The following is a 17,405-nucleotide window of genomic DNA, read 5'->3' as shown; positions in this document are numbered from 1 at the left end:
GGAATGTTCTATTGTTTTCATCTTTTGTCCATGAAAATTTCTGTCTGAGCAATTTAATAGCAAAAGAATGGTCTTTTAAAATAGAAAATGTGTAGTAGAGGGAGGTGGGGGGAAACAATAACAGAAAACTTATCTGTGGTGAGAAACTCTTAACTAAAACCAGTTTGATTAGTTTATTTCCACAGCATCCAAGGTGTTCTTCTGATTTCACAAGAAATTCCACTGTACACTAACAAGAGACTGCAAAGGGGCACGTGGCTGCTGTGCTGATGGGGGTCTTCTGCAGCAGATAGTGCAGGTCTGGGTAGTATGGTAGTGGCTTGGCTTTTTTCCTCCACACCCCCAGATGAAATGTGCTGCACCTATCTGTGGAATCTGAGAGAAGAGAGATGTGTATTTGGGAAATAGGAGCCCTCAAAATGAGCAAAATTGACAGCTTTATGTCGCCTTCAGATTTCATACATTCTGGAACTGAAGTACTAATGTAGAAAAATCTTGATGTTTAGATGAACTCCTTAAGAAGCTGTCAACTTCACAAGAGGAGAAACAATTTTGTAGCACCTTATCTATGAGTGGATTTGCATGGCTTAATAATGGGGGTTTTTTTGTGGGGAACTGCTCTCTAAAGCAATTTCTTGAAAATTCTGGCTTGATAAAAAGTAGCCATCCTACTCAGACACTCTTGTCAGGAGAGCCTGCACTACCCTTTCTCAGTCACCATCACCATCAGAAACAGCTTGATAGTCTCTCACCTGGTGGTTGCAACGGGGAACAGCTTGTGATTTCAAATATAGTCACTTTTATACCTGCTTGTGGTAGCCATTCCCCACACACATAATCTTATGGCCAACATAAATAATTTGTGACCCAGGAACTTTGACCTTTGAGTTCTGGATGGTGCTGAGCTGCTCTAACATGTTTCAGGAAGTTAGCATGATTGTCCAATACTTGTAGTTAAACTGTGCTGTGTGGTAGTTTTAGCTTCTGCAACTCTTAGTAGTTAAGTAGCATTCACAGAAAAAATTTACCCAAGGAAGGTAAAAGTTGTTCTACGTATAGTCTAACTTATTATTACTATCGTGGAAGTTATGATTATTTTATTCATTTTAATGAACATTTTGACATTCCTTTTTTTTTTCTGCATATTTGGATTAAATACAGTAACTAGCAAGGTAATAAAATAGAGACTAAAAGAAAGTGCTACCATATTTGAATACACTAGCCAAAAAGAAATACTGTCTTTCTTGCATGTTAGCCAGACTTAGCATCCAGTAAATGTCTAAAGTAATGATTGATGCTGCAGAGCTGAGCTTTCTACTTGCTGAACTCTTGTCCATAAGGTTGAGAAGTAGAAGGTATCCTTTGAGACTAAAAAATAAAAGAATAGTATAGATCAGAAAAAATGTATTAAAATGTGGGAATTGTTTCCTGGTTAATAAATGTATCAAGTGATGGAGAAACTCCACTTGTGCACAGACATTAAAGTATTTTAAGGGCAATGCATCTTCAGATACTGAAGCTTTGGTATCAGAGCGGTTTGATGGTTACTTATAAGAACAATGGGAAGGCAGGAGAATTAGTAAATTGTTAAAGGTGGAATAAGAACTTAAGCTTTCAGACTGAAAATAAAAGCATTCAGCAGGACACTTGATCTTTCTTCTGCTGATGTACCCAGAACTTTCTTAAGCAAAGTCGTAGATATGTGGAAGTCATAAATTGTTTGTAGGATATTTCTAAACAAGCTGTAAATCAAATAAACCTTTTTTGTGTGGCACCCCTGAAATTTTTCAGAGTTGTTCAGCCACATCAGCAGCAGATGTTTGAAGAAGAAGAAGAGCCAGCACATGAAAGTGAGGAGCAGCCTGGTCCATCTAAGCGGAAACGCCAGCCAAGTATGTCTGAGACAATGCCCCTGTACACCCTGTGTAAGGAGGATTTAGAGAGTATGGATAAAGAGGTGAGCTTAACTAATCCTGACAGGTTTCTAGCATAATGATTGTTAGTTATTTGTAACGGTTTTAACTTCTGTTTTAATTATGCATGTATGAGAACTGACCTTGTATGCCACTACAGTAACATTAAATCAAAGCCACATCAGGCAAAAAGTATTGCTCAGCCTAAAATGCAGTTAAGTTCTGCAAAGCAGAACAGAAAGCTCTGGTGCATCAGTGGGCCTTTAAAGAAGAACTTCATTTAAGTGTAGCTATTTCACAGAAAACATGTTACCATATTTCCTCTGTGGATAGCTTTCCCATGTGTCACTTTAGAGTTGGTTTGGTTCTCTTAAAGTATATCTCAAAATAATGTGGGCAGAAATCAGCAGTGGGATGGGAGAAGAGAGGTCTGCAGGTGTGAAAGTCACAGGCTGCGGAGAAAAGGAGGGAGACACACGGCAGCATGGGGCCCTGTTAGCTGTAGACATGTAATTGCAGTGCTGTTGAGTCGTAGCTATTCTGGTTTTACAGATGAAGTGAGCTTTCTGCTGTTGCGTGTACTGTGCTTTCCAAAGCACATTCTTTGAAATTCCTTGTGAACCTCTAGCAGCTCCTTATTTTGCCATTTGCTGCAGCTTTTTTCAGATGAGCTGCCATCTTATATAACATTAAATGATACATAGAGATAAAAATACCTGTCACTGTGCACTATATTTTCATGAATTTGTTGCCCTGTGTGTGACTTTACTATAAAATCTAGTGACCCTGGAGCTTAAATTTATCTTTGAGCTTAGATGGTTCATTGCAGTGGGGACAGGGGCATATAACTTGCCATGTTCTTGTCAGTAAGTTCATGACAAGGTTCTAGCCATCACAGGCCATGAGTTATCATCAAAAAATACAATAAAAGTGTGAGAAGGAAACTGCACATTTCTCCAAGGAAAGAAAGAGTTTATGTGTACAGCACAGCCCAACAACTTGCAACTGCTGTGATGATCTATGAATTTCAGGTGAGTTGAAACTCTGTCTTGGAGCTCTTGGAGCTGACAGCTTTTGATTTCTTTTTGTTCTGAAGTGTTTTTCCATTTTATCTGAAAACTTTTACCAGAATTATTATTTCTTCTTGTCATTATACCAGTCCCTGAATCCATCTGTGCCTTCCATCTGTGTTGTCAGAGGTACTTAGAGGAAATTGTTATTATGGGTTACCATTATGTTTTTATGTACTTACTAACATTTTTCCTAATTTTGTGAATTTTGAAAAATATTAATGAATTGCTGGTGCAGTGTGTGCACTGAGCCAAAAGGAAGTATGCATGTTTTCCAGACTCACTGCATAAAGTATTTATTGTTCTGTTTTTAAAGATACTATTTAAGAACCTGCAAAAAATCTGAATCTTCTGGCACTGTACATTTTGTGATTGATTGCTCTCTGTGCCGCTACAGTTAAGACTAAAAACAAACTTTTTTTTTTTACTTATCCTACAAATACAAGCATCTTAAATTGTGATGATTTGTTTGTAAATTATACTTTAACTTAAGCTGTAAATTGTGTTTGGAAACTAGATTATATGAACTTCAGAACAAATGGAGCCCAACTTCCAGTGCATTTTTTTTCATAGTTGTCTTAGCTTTGGTTCAAGGGGTATGATTTGAGGTTATAAGTTGCTGCCAAAAGTTTCCCCTTCCATCAATCTCTGTTCCTTGGGCAGCTGAATGAGTAAGGGAGTATGTTTTGGGTTTGGTGCAGAAAGGGGCTGGGATTTTTCTGGTGTTTTAGCTTCCCAACGTGTTTAGGTCAAGGATCAAATGTTAGCACTGAGACATGGAGACAGGGTGCACAAAGGACATACATCAGGGAGGCTGAACCAGACATGATACTGTCAGCAGGTCATGGTCTCCTGAAAGCTGACTATAGAGACAGGCAAGGAAAACTAGCCTTGGGACTGCTAGCATCACCTTAGTAAAGGTGGTGTGTTCATGTACAAGAAGTGTCATGCACGTGATAAAATGGGATTTATGGCATTGTGTGGGAGTACACTTAGGAAATGGGGATGATGTGTGGTAAAGTAGTCCCTAAAATATAAAGGTTTAGTGGGCCATACAAAGGATATTCTCCTGTCCAGGAACATTATCAATTAAAGTGAAAGTTAGCTTGGTAAGCATTGCTGGTTGGGGTTCAGTTCACTTTGGTCACATTTTCAAGGGAGGGTGTTTGCCCTCAGCTCATTCTTTGTCAAATTATGTTAAAGGGTAAGAACCTTTCTGGAGTCATGTCACTAAGAGATGTGAAATTTCTGCTTTCAGCCACAAGAATGCTCTGTGTCCCTTCTAGTGGCTATGGCAGCCACAAGATCTGCAGCTGTCAGAACACATCTGCAGCTCCACATCTGCAGCTCCATAGCTACCGGTGCTAGCTCTGAGCCTGTTTGGGTTAGGAGTGTGCAGTCCAGGAGTAAAAGCAAGTTCCAGTGTGACTTTGCTGCAGTGTAAACCAACCTGAGTCTCAAATGCTGTGTCCCTGCCCCAACGATACTGTTGCTAATCATGGAACCATATGGCAAGCCAGCTTGGGGGCCGTTTGGGGCAAAAAAGATCACTTTCCAGGTTAATCATGATTTCCAGCTTCCTGGAATAGCACACCATTGCTGCTGCATGAGTGTTAGTGCCAAGAGCAGGCAGAAGACGGGTTGAGTGGGAATGAGCAGTGAAGGCAGAACTGTTATTTAAATCTTTAAAACTGTATCCTCAGTATTTCTACTAAATTCCCTTGAAAATTCAGATTAGATCAAAAGGAGTCTTTTAGCTTTAGGCACTGGGATTTTTTTTTCAATGAAATCAAATAGGAAATGCAAGCATTCATATGTACTGTTTCTGTGGACATAACTAGCAACAAATATCTCCTTTGCACTTAATCATTTAGAGGAAATCTTACTTTTTCTTTTCAAAATTCTGTGAAAAGTCACGCAGCCCCAGGTAATTTGCATTTAATTTATCTGTGGGTGAGTTTTGTTGGGAAAGGAAAGCCGACAAAGAGAATTTAATTATGATATATTCCCAAATTAAATCCCTTTCCATCCTTAACCTATTTAAACATTTTTGTCACTTTTTCTGATAAAAAAAGCAGTAGCTATGCCACTATTTCATGAGGAAGAACTACCATGGATAGGCATCTCTATTAAAATTTTTACCTTCTGTTATTATTTTGGCTGTAGTTGTGCTATGGGATACGAAGTAAACCAAAGGAAAGGAGTAGCATCTCAGCTATTGGGTTGCAGTGTAAGGTCACTTAGCCTTTTGTATCTTTTTCAGTGCCAGAGGTCTGGGAGACCAGATCCAGTCGTAGTTTCTTTTCCGTCTGACGCAAAGGACTGATTGAACTTTAGGAAAATGCAATGTAATAGAATCCTGTTCAAAGGGCAGTTGCTAAATCAGAGTAAGTGCACAAGGAGTGTATCCCTACTTGGGCAATACACAGCCTGCTAATGCTGCTTTCTCACAGTCAAGAGAATGTTTTCCACCTTTCTTTTCTGTCCTAGCTAGATGCAGGTGCTTTGCAATTGATTGCTGCTGTTTGTTACAGAAAGGTAAAGGGAAGCAGAATCTCATTCTCCTAGTTAAATTAGCTTGCATATAGTAATTTTTAAAGGTCTGGATAATTTTTTTTATTTCTAAGTAACTGGCTGTCTGCTACATAACCTGCAAAAGATTACTCCATAATAAAAATATGTTTGTATCAGATTGTATCTAGTATGCTGTAATCTTCACGTTATCTTCGTGTGACCATCAAAAAAATCTTTGAAGAAATTGCTTCTAAACAATTAAATGCAGTCAATAACTAACTAGAAATTTCTCTTGTCCATCATAGCTGTTCCAGGATGATTTTTATTTTCTCAAAGCCAATACCATCACTTGCAGTGAAGGTATCTTTTTCCTTTTGGTGACTGTTGGGAAGTAACTTAGACAAGCCTGTCCTGTAGGGAGAAAGAATGGAGCTGTCTGCAGCTCTTCTTGCTCCCCATTACAGCAGGACTCCACTTGCTCACCTGCTTACCGTAGGGATACAGGATGCTTTATGTGCTCCTGTGTGATTGGGTCACATCATCATCCTTCCCCTGGGCTAGGTGGAAGTTGCTGACTTACCAGTCACTACAGTGGTGCTGTGGATCTGCTGTAGTTTACTGACAAAAGCCAGGAACTGGAACCCAGGTGTCAGATGACTGTCTTGATTTCCAGAAGTAAGATTTATTAGCTAAAGCAAGTTGCGCAAGGGAAGGGAATGACATACAAATCATGTGGAGATATGTACATGTGTCTTTCCATTTGTAACTGATTGTCTCAGTACAGGGTGCTGTGCCGTTCTGATTCCCAGACGTTACTCAGGGATCATTTTGTGAGGATATTTCTTCAGAATTCATTGAGAACTGCTTCTATGAACTTGCAGCATATTGATTCCTTTCTGCACTGTTTAAAGAAGGCCAACAAAAATGACCTCTGACCAATACTTAACAAACTCCATTAGTCTTGCTGATTTAGAAGTTGCTTTGATTTCATTTAAGCTGTTGCTAATTCCTTTTTATTAAGGATGTTTTTCTGCTTAATCTGTATTGCTAGATTGTATTTGGAGCAAACCTTTATGTGACTGGGCTAGGTATCATGTACACTTACCTAGTTAGGTTGGTCTAATCCTAGCATTGTCATATCCTATGCATTATAAATAAGCTGTGTTTAATTTTATGTACTAGTTGCTTCTTTATGGACCTTAACTTCGCTTTTCTGTAAAATATATTCTTTCTCTGTGGATACCTGTTGCAGACCCAAAAGGCGATTTTCAGCCTTGTGCATTGTGCTAGCTTTTAAAAATTGAGTCAGCTTTATATAATCTTAGACTTTCCCTTTTTTATTTGGTGTCCGTTTCATAATTAGGTTGACATTCTTGTGTATGGTAAATCACTTGATAATGGAATTGGGTAAACACAAAGTCAAGAGTTTTCATTCTTCCTTTCCTTTTGGCTACAAATTATTCTCTTGTCTCTTCCTTTTAGGGCTGTGGCTGTTGTTAGTACAGTCCCCTTATGTTATTTTTCAGGTGATTTTTAATTCACCAGTCCATATAAATAGTAGAAATGCATAGAAAGATTCCAGGATGCTCCCTTATAAAATTTCAGTGACAAAGGAAAAAGAAATTACCCTGAGCTGAGCTCAAGATCCCAGTCTCAATTGCTCATATCTGGGCTGCTGCCACATCTATGGTAGAGGGAAAGTAACAGCAGAAGACAGGCAGCCATAGGTACTCCCCTGTCAGGGCTTTCAGGACCAGTCTTTGGATACCCCAGCATGGGGCTCCACTGATGAGAAGGAAGTTCAGAAGGAACTTCCCGAAAGGCAGTAAGATTAAGTAAGTTTGGTAAGGCAGAAAGATTTTTATTTACATTTTGTGGTGCCTTCTCATCCAAGATGGCCTGGAATTACTAATGTCCTGGAACAACTGTGCACACATAGTTTACTAGTTGAATGATCATTATGCTTTTGTGTTTGTTACTGTGTGTTTGCCAGGGTGTTTGAGAGTAGCATCTGTATCTTGTCAAGTGTTATCATCTCTGCCATCTAAGGTAAAATATTTTGCTGGTTTAATTCTTACTTTGCAACTTGGGAGAGGAGAAGAGAGGGACTGAATCTGATACGAGTCAGACCTCCACCTTTCCCATCTCTCACAACAGTTAGTGGAGCTGCAAAGATTCCTACCATCTGGTTGGGATATGTGCTCAGCAGCTGCAAAGTGATCACATTGCAAAGTTATGTTCGGTGCACCAGTGCATTTAACTGTACAGATTTTTCTAGAGTGGGAATTGCCTAATGAATTACTTTTGCATCAGTGTGATTCTCTTGATTTGGGACATTCTTACATTCTTTTCCTTTTAACTAAGTTGGAATTTATGTGCCATATATAACGACTGAAATTGCAACACTCTGCCCTTACATAAGGCCATTTTGTCACTGCATTTTGCTTTTGTCTAAGATTTATCCCTTAATTTCTGGTTTTTATTTCAAGTTAATGACTGTACCAGTCAGTGAATTAAGAGGCAGGGTTTTTATCTTTTAGTTTCATGAAAACTGTTATCTCAGTAAGTGGTTAGCCTCTTGGTTAGTTAAAAAGTACTAATTTAATGTGGAGGATGTGGTTTGAGCAAAGTAACAGCAGCCTGGGGCTCAGTTGGACGCTGCATTGCATATTAACAGTTCTTTGAATTTCCACCACATTTCTCATACAGAATTTTTTGTGTGGCACCCTAGCATTTACTATGCCATAAGTTGTCCAGATGCTATATTTGGTTGGCAGTCCCTTCTTACAAATCGTAGTCTTTTTTTGAAGTTAAAAGGATAAGCCTGTGGGCACACTTGCTGTTGTTAGTGATCACCATCCAGGCACCTTGGTTCTCAGAAGTGATGAGGTCTTGCTTTGCAGTTATTAGGCAGCTTCCACTTGAACTTCTATAAGCAATTTTGAGGTAACTATTGGTGAAAAACCCCATATGGAGAACTAACAAAGGTAAATGTACTGTTCTTCATCAAGACAGTAAGAGAGACTGTGAAAAGTTTGCCAAAGAATCTTGTGGCAAAAGCAGACCTGAGGACACTCAGAGTGGTTGACGTCAGTCTGTTGTGAGCCTTGATGCTTCCTGGTGCTCTGCTTCTGTACCTACAGCCCTCTTGTCACCTTCCTTCACATGCTGTCATGTCCTCTCTGGCACCTGTGCTCTGGACAGCTTTTCATTTTCAGCATGGAGTGTTTATTCTGGAACCCAACAAGACTAAATGTGTGACTGGGAGATTGGTTTTCTGGAGACAAATGGAAAGGCTGCGGTGCCAGGAATTGGGGTGCTGGTTTGTCTTTGTGAAGCACTTGCTGTGTGGTGGCTGGCTGATGCACCAAGAAATGTAACACAGTTTTCTAATGAACATAGCTTAAAGCTGTTGTATAACAAGGGAAATATTTTTACTGCTTTCCTCTGTGTAAGATTTTGACATATGGTTAAGGAACACAGAAGTAATTGAACATTAATGTTATGTTAAAGCAGTTATTTCATCTGTATCTGTTCTGATTAGCAGAGAAATGGGTAAAGTTTTCCCATGCTATTTTTAGTAGTTTAGCATTGAGAATCAGCAGCATAGAATTAGATACCAGTATTGTGGGATGGAGAGAAGAAAGACGAGCACTTAAAAGAAGCTGGGTATCAGTTGTTTGCTTCTGCCTTTTTTGTTTTGCTTTGAAGAATTTGTTTTCTACTGAAGAATGGAAACAATTCTAAAAAGCAGCATTGCATGTCTGTTTTTTAGTTACAGAAGATATAAATATACTTTTTAAAAAAGCACTGTTGATCCTGTTTAAGTTGTAGGTAAATCATCCTGACCAGAAATATTGAACCTTTGATTGTTATTCAGCTAATAGAAAGAACACCAAAAGACTTGAAATGTAGGTAAGGCTTGCGAGATTCAAAAGGATTATCAAAATCTGAAACATTTATTTTCTTCTTCTATTAGTCTGATATTTCTCTGCAGACTGTTAGTTTATACGCTAATTAATTGCACAGAGCTGATTATATGCTAGTTTTTGATTTTTAAGAGGTCATCATGGTTCAGGCTTGCCCTAGCAGCTTTTTTAAGTGTTTGGAAAGAGGCTTTTTTTATGTAATACCGTGTTTTGCAAGGAGACAACTGATTACCAAAATAGGAAAAGGATTTTTATCTAAGTTGATATTATCTCAAGTAGGCAATCAATTTTAGATTGCTTCTAGTTTTCTACACAGTTAGCTTAGAAAATACTATGCATAGTTTTTTGTGTACTTGGATGTCTTATTTTCATTTTACTTTTTTTAATTTGTATACCATGAGGAGACATGGGAAACATACTGTAACCTTTTGGCATTCCGATGGCACACTGTATAAATATATGCATTTTGTAGAGAAAAGTGGAAATCATTTCTATATGTAAGGATTACTTTTTGATTGCAGTCATGACAAGTTGTTAATTAAAATGTGATATTATTATATAGAATTAGAGCAAAATTAACATGATCATTTAAGTTCTTGGTGATCACGCTATTAGGAGAAAATGGGAGAAAACCACATTTGATTGAGACTTCACTTTATTGTGCCTAGATTTTTAACAGGTAATTTAATCATAAGTACAAATAGATAGTAGTAGTGTGCTGCACCAAATGGACATCAAATAAAGAAGCAGCCATGCTTCCTTCAGTGCTGACCTCTTTTTGAGGCTTCTGATAAAACATGTAAGATTGATGGATTGTCAGTAGAAAGACAGGGAAATCTTAGGCAAAACTAAGGTAGTCAAAGATTGATCTGATTTACTTGTCTTGGGTTGAGCTGGCAAAATGCCAACTACCCAATCCAGAGTCAGTCTCCCTCCTCCCCCCTACCACTGAGAAAAGGGACAAAGAAAAAAAATACCCCAAGATTTAAACTTAGACTAGTTATATATATTTATACAGAAAAGAGAAAGTTAAAAGAAGACTACAGTATAACACACACCTACGCAAGTTAGAAATAACAAAACAATTGACTCCTCACTGAACACAAATCCCAGCATTCTAGCTACAAATCAGTCCAGAGAACTCACTCTCCCAAGGGACAGACCAAGCAGAGAGAAAGACTAAGAACAAACATTTTACTTCCCTAAGATAACATGGTGGTGAGCCAGTGCTGGGCCTGGTCCTTCTGGGACAGCACAGTACGTCTTTCTCAGATGAGAAGCCATAAAGGAACTGAACTAAGCGCCTCTTACACTTGCTTTTATATTTGAGATGACATCAGAATATGGTATGGATACCATTGGCCAGTAGAAGTCGGCTGTCAGCTGGCCTGACCCAGCTCGAGTCAGCTGATTATTTCAGGCCTACTCTGCCATTCTGCCATTTTGCATGTTCTTCATACTTCTCAATAGTTGATTCAGATCTTCTGCTATTCTTCTAAAGATGGTCACAAAGTTGTTTCATTGTAAACTTAGGTTATTAGAAAAGTAGCTTCTTTTTCTATGCTACTATCATTCTGCTAAGCATAGAGTAAAAGTTATTATGCAAATTAGAGTAAATCTTAAGCTCTCTGTGTATGCTTCTGCAGATAAGAACAATGTCTCTGGCTTTTAAACTTTGCATGGTGTTAACAGCAAATGTGTTATTCTAATGTTATTCCATATGAAATGGAAAGTAGTTCTATGAAACTTCCACCACTAGAATGTATGTACAGGGTATGGGAAAAGTGAATGTTGGTTATTCTGTAGGGAAGAAGGCTTTTAGTAGTACATTGTGTATCTACAGCCTTCTTTGCCTAGTCTTAGTAAAGAGAAACTGAAAGCCTTTTTCATCTGCTTGTTTACTCACCAAAAAATGGGGCAAAACCTCTTTAAATAGAGTTCAGTAACCTCATTTTAACATATACATCTACCTCCATATGCTAAATGACATGCAGCTAGGCTGTCAACACTAATTGGCCACAGTTAAAAATGAGTTGCGTGAGCCATGTTAAACAATTTGCAAGCTGATCCCTAATATAATTCTGAGCAGCTGCATGCAGGGCCTAATTGAGCCTGATCACAAGTCTAACATGTTTTTACATTTAAATTTGAGCTGATGTTCTCTGAGAGTGAACTATTTCTTTGTAACTATTTTTTTTTATCAGGGTGCTGTGATACTTGTATTTCAACATACAAAGAAATATAAATATGCAGTATAGCATAATACATGCTATGGAGTACTAGGGAGAACCTTTACAAATAGTTGCATAGTGCTAGTCTGGTAGAAGACTTAATTTGTCTTTAGAATTCTGGGGCTATATAAAAGGATGTCCATTTTGGTGACCTAAAGGCCGGGCTGTTTCTAAATGTAGCATTGAGTGACAGCTTGTACCATTACTCTTTAATCAGCTGTTGTTGATCAGTTATCATAAGGTGACTTAATTTTATATTCAACTTATGCATAATCGCAATCGCCCACGTGTAAGGCATCTTCAAGGGAAGGCATCTTTGCTTTGGTAGTCTTCATCCTTGTCAGGTGCCAGCTTCAGAGCACACTGAGTACCATCACTCGGCCCTGCCCCAATGTGAGAGTCCTGCAGTTCCAAGGGTTGTAGCTGCTGTGTCAGCACCACTAAGAAAATTTGTAGATTTCCATTCCATGTGCAACTTTTAACAGAGGTTACAAAAAGCTGCAGAACCAGAGCCCTCTACTGATGTACAAAATCCCCTGCTGCAATGAGTCACAAAATAAATAATTACCCAAATGGCCATGCTGCTATAACTTTTTCACATCTACAGTAGAGGTGTTACTTTTAGATTTTTAGATGACGTCATTGTTACTCGGTATTGTTATTGTTTTTGTATATGAATTTGCGCTTTCTTTTTGGCCAGAGTCATAGTCAGCTGTAGACAATGTTCTCTGTTGCTCCTCCTAGCAATTATGATGATAGTGCTTTCTCTGAGATGAACATGGGCAGCTGTCTATCCCAGATATGTCAGTGCTCATCACAGAGGTATTGACTACTGGATATAGCTGTCATACCACAACACAGAGATCATATCAGAACCTGCATAGTATTCATCACCTTAATATTGCTGCATACATATTTCAGAGAAAAATAAGCATTTCAGATGGTGAACTCCTGAACTTCCTGTTCAGCATCATACAAAGCTGTTCAGAAGTCACAGTCTAAGTGAAATTGAAAAAACTGTGGTGAGAACAAAACACAGGCAAAAAATTGCTTTCATTTACCGTAATATTGAGCTTGTTGTAGAAACTGACCACTCTTTGGCTGCTAGGCTTATCTTTCACAGTGTTTTGGATTGTTTATTTTCTTTTTTTCCTTAACTTATTCCTGCCTGATTCTGCCTATTGAGCAGACTAGGTGTGCAGGACATTTCCACATACATAGTGGTCCTACTTCTTCACCACTTCATTTAAAAGCTGCATGTATGTACAGAGTCCATTTGCAGTCCCGTTGTCCAGTTCAGTAGAAATGATTTTAAAACTGCCATGTCTTCACTGTCATCCTTAAATTTCATGTAAAACCAGTTAAAAATAGTTTTTGCCAAAGCTTGTTATTTGAGGTGGCTTTGTTAGCTTGAACACATTGATGTGTCTCGTGGCTCTTGGGATAATGAAACCAAACTGATCAGGCTTACTGAAGAGGGAAGTTCATGATAACTAAATAATGCTTCATGAAGCCAGCTGATGTGTGACAATGCTAAATGTTAAAATTAGCGAGTCATGGCAGGTTCAAGCCATGGCTTACCCATCTTAAGAGTGTGTTTGTTCATGGTATGAGAGAATAAATCTATACTGCACACAGCATGCCTGTGTTCATATAGCAGTGTTTTTGAGCTAGTAAGCCCTACTGTATCCCAGTTGCTCTACATGGCAATAGTTTTTCCTCTACAGCTGTGATACCTGCAGAAAGCCTCCACTTGCAGGTAAATGAAAGCAATTTTTTGTCTGTCTTTTGTTCTCACCATAGTTTTTTCAATTTCACTTAGACTGTGACTTCTGAACAGCTTTATATGATGCTGAACAGGAAGTTCCGGAGTTCAACATCTGAAATGGAAAAAAAGACTTACTTTTCTCTGAAATATGTATGCAGCAATGAATATTCAATCTCTCTAAGCCAAAGATGCTTTTCAGTTAACCTTGGGATGGTGAAACCCAGTGCTGTGCTAAGAGACCCATTTTAACATCTGGTAATGAGAATTCATTCAGAGAAAGCTTTGAAAGTGTTGAGATACAAAATATTGTGGTGCTGCGTGCATATTGTGAGTATCAGAAACACTTTATGCTTGTATATGTATTCTTTCTAGGATGAGGATTACTTGGGTTCTTGTATCTATTGGAGTAAAGTCCACAGTTGTGATTGTTATTCTGCGAAGGCAAAGTTTTCTGGCCATGGCACTGTTCAATAAGACACTGCATTTTTGATTGCAACATTTCAGAAGTTTAGTGTTTGTCTCCCAGCTGAAGCACATAAAAGCCTCAAATTTAGTCTAAATAATTTGTTATTCAGGTTGAAGTGATTGTAAATTAGTTCAAATCAAGCTCCCTCCCATTCTTGGATTTCTCATTTTAGTGGAATAATGAAATGGGTTAAGTTTTCAAGGATAATGTGCAAAGTGTACTTGCAGTTTGCTGTATTAACTAAGGCCTTTGGGGATGACTTGAAAGAAGATGTAGATTAGTGTCTTAGTACCTTTTTCATAAAAGCTGACTGTTTCTGTTTAGAAATACAGGCTGCAAAAACCTGTATCACTCCTCATATTAAAAAAAGTTATTATTTTAAATTCCGTCCTCCGGTTCAGCAGGTATTTCCAGATAAATTAGTAAGTCTGTGTTGAGAAATGTCCCAATCTCTTTTAAAAGCCATTTTGACACACAACAGGCTCCATTGATGAAGGATGTCCATATTTCTTCAAAGCTGCCTCTGTGTGTCGGAAAGCAACTTACCAACTGGGCCAGAGTAGGAATGAGTTTTATCAGTAGGTTACAGTTCATCTTAGTTTATTACCTGGGTGCTTATTAGGTTTGGGCCATCAATATGGTATCCTCTGCAAAAGGCTCATGAAGGTGAGTGCTGCACTAGATGTGTTCAGCATCCATGGATTTTTTTGTTCATGTTTTTAAGTGGCACTTCATGAGAGCAGATGCTGTCTAGAGGGCACTAAAAATTAGTTTTGATCAAAAAATTTTTGCAAATGAGGCTTACATCCAAAGAAGACTTGCTCCGAGGTAATGATTAGAAGCATCACAAGTAGACTAAGTATTTTTTATGCTAGGTGATTTTTACCCAAGTGTCTGTTTTATTATATAAATAATATGAAAGCAGATTAGGAGCTCAAAAATTGTATAATTTTTTGACGCTAACATACTGATACTGGGCTGCCTTCAGCACTTCATTAGCATCTTTGTCCACATGTCTCCCCTTGGCAGTGAGGTGTCAGAAAAGATCACTCAGGGTCTGGGCTCTGCGCCCTCTCAAATTGCCATGTGTCATTTTTAATAGTATGTTAAGATTTCTAGCCTAATATGTCATTGATATTTTGTGACAGTATTTAACCACTTTTACAAATGTTCTTTCATTAGAAAATTAAATTAAGTTTTAAAAAAAATGTAAATTGTGCATGTCTCTTGATAAATCTCTGGAAATCAGAAGAAAGTTATGACTACTTCTGGCAAAACTGTGCCTCAGTTAATAGCCAGACTGACAGTTTCTTAGAGTCTTGCAAAATTCTAAGACAAAGCTTTTCCTTGCTGCATATCAGCAAGTGGAAAGGATCGCTTTGAGAGGAAAAAGTGTGATACTGTCTAGTTTTAAAGCAAGATTGAGCAGTATTGCTGTAGAGTGGTAACAACGCTTTAACCTATTGCTATAAAGGTTTGCAAGGTGAGAGCTGTACTGACACATGCAGGTGCAACACACTGAAATCCCTACCTGCGTTAAACAAAAAGGGAATAAGTATGCATACTTCTAGTCCTTCCCAGTCTTTGTTGGCTAGGAAAATATTACAGTGATATTAGTCTTTGTTTATTTTGCTCACCTGAGAGGTAATTTCTCTGCATTAAAGTTAGTCAAAGGTGTATTTGTATAAAAATTTTCACCTTTTTCTTTCCCTCTGAGTTTGTGTACATTAGTATTCTGTTTGTATAGCATCAACAGGTTCTCTGGGTATTGTATTTGGGTCTCTAGATGTTCAGAGAGTGCTTATCTGTACAAAGAGTGTAACAGCATTTGAATGCAACAGGCTATTGTCAGGGGATTCACTCACTGCATTATTTAAGGTGAAATCAGGACACTTAGTAATGTGTGACATTTGAACTTGAGCATGCAGCTCGAGTTTCCATTCCATTTTAGGTTTTTTGATTTTATTTAAGATTTGCAGGTATGGAAAAACTAGAAAGATGGCTCAGGACACAAATTTTCCTATCCATAAGAATTTCCTGATAGTACCAATAACTGATAGTACCAATACACTACTACTACCAGTAGTAGTGTACCAGTATACACTACTACTACCAGTAGTAGTGTATAGTTTTGTTCATCAGATTATGGATTTCTATATTGGCTATAAAAGAGCATATAATAATACTTTTAACATAGCAAGCAGTCTTGCACTGTTCAGGTTGTGCCTACAGATTTAATAGAGATGCAATAACAAAGTCTATTTCCAGCAGTTTATTCCCACTATTGTGTACTGTTATGATTTGAGTGTTAGTGTAGATATAAAATGAACTGGTACAGGGAAGTGGTGCAGCTGGGTAGTAACCCAGCTTAAAAAAGTAGTTAGAGGTAACTAAGCTGCCGCTGTCACTGACAAGTTGCATAGTGAGCAATGAGGTAGTTCTGTTTCATTGGTCGAGCAGCAGGACACTTAAAAGTATCAGTCCTTCTGCTTGGTTCTGTTCATCTTGCGGGACCAGGAAACCCTGTATTTAAATTTAAACCCACCGTCTATTTGTTGAAGTTGTACTCGCTCATGTTTTTCCTTGATAATTGGTAGTGTTACACAGGGGAGGGAGAAATCTTTGGATAAATATGACTAAATTCATTTTCCCTTTTGGTGCTCAGTTTTTGTCCTGTAATTTTAATGTTCCTATCCTGGCTCTCTGAGAAAAAAACAGAAGTTTTGAATTTGTGAAAATAAAGCTAAATTTCAGCATGCAGTTTTCCCCCTATTTCTTTTTAAATTCATAGTCCTAATGTTTTTATTTCCATTATCATTAAAGTATTAGTTCTTCAAAGATAGGAATTGAATGTTTAAAGTTTAGTGGTTGATTGCCTATCCTAAAAGAAAAAGCCATGCTATATTAAAACTTTAGCTTAAGCTCCCCCAATATCCAAACTAGTGTGTTTTCTTAAAAAAATATGTATCCTTCCAGTCTCATGGCAACTCATTTAATGATGGTAATGAGTTTAGCATGTGTCAACAACAGCATGAGAAAAAGACAGAGCTGGACCATTCCCAAAGGTGTCAAGTGGTGGGGCAGGAGATGTATGGTCAGACTTCCTGAACAAAGATTTGGGAAGGGCTCTCCCCACCTGGGTGTGCCCTTCCAGCCTGTGCAGTGGATTTTTTAGGTGAGGCACAGTGTGAGCAGAAGTGGCCCCACCGTTTAAGTCCTAAGGTCCATTTGCCACAGCTGAGCGAGCGTGGACAGTGACAGTGACGTCCTCGGGCCTGTCACAGCACTGGATACTAACTGGGGCTGACCCTCCTGAGCGTCTGAGATCTGACGGGATGGGATGGCAGGGAGGCTTGAACTGCCAGGGAACGATCCTCACTGAGACTCGAACTCAGGTCCTTGGGGTTCAGAGTCCAGAATGCTCTCCTTTACACCACGGGACTGCCCTGGGTCAGGAGGTCGTAGGTACATATTGCAACAGGAGTTACTTTGACTGTATATAATGAAAAAATCT

General features: G+C 38.4%; 1 protein-coding gene across 1 annotated transcript in view; it reads left to right on the top strand.

The window, feature by feature from the left end:
- The window catches only part of CTDP1 (CTD phosphatase subunit 1), a 106,764-nt gene that overhangs the window by 40,073 nt on the left and 49,286 nt on the right, over positions 1-17,405 (top strand). Inside the window, exon 11 of the mRNA XM_071553481.1 lies at positions 1,792-1,957. Within this exon, the coding sequence (XP_071409582.1) occupies positions 1,792-1,957 (166 nt within the window). The remainder of the gene's footprint in view (positions 1-1,791; positions 1,958-17,405) is intronic.

This window comes from Pithys albifrons, chromosome 4 (genome assembly GCF_047495875.1).
Source record: "Pithys albifrons albifrons isolate INPA30051 chromosome 4, PitAlb_v1, whole genome shotgun sequence".
Classification (NCBI taxonomy): domain Eukaryota; kingdom Metazoa; phylum Chordata; class Aves; order Passeriformes; family Thamnophilidae; genus Pithys; species Pithys albifrons.
Note: the sequence above shows the minus strand (reverse complement) of the source record. Positions and strands in the feature narration are given on the sequence as shown.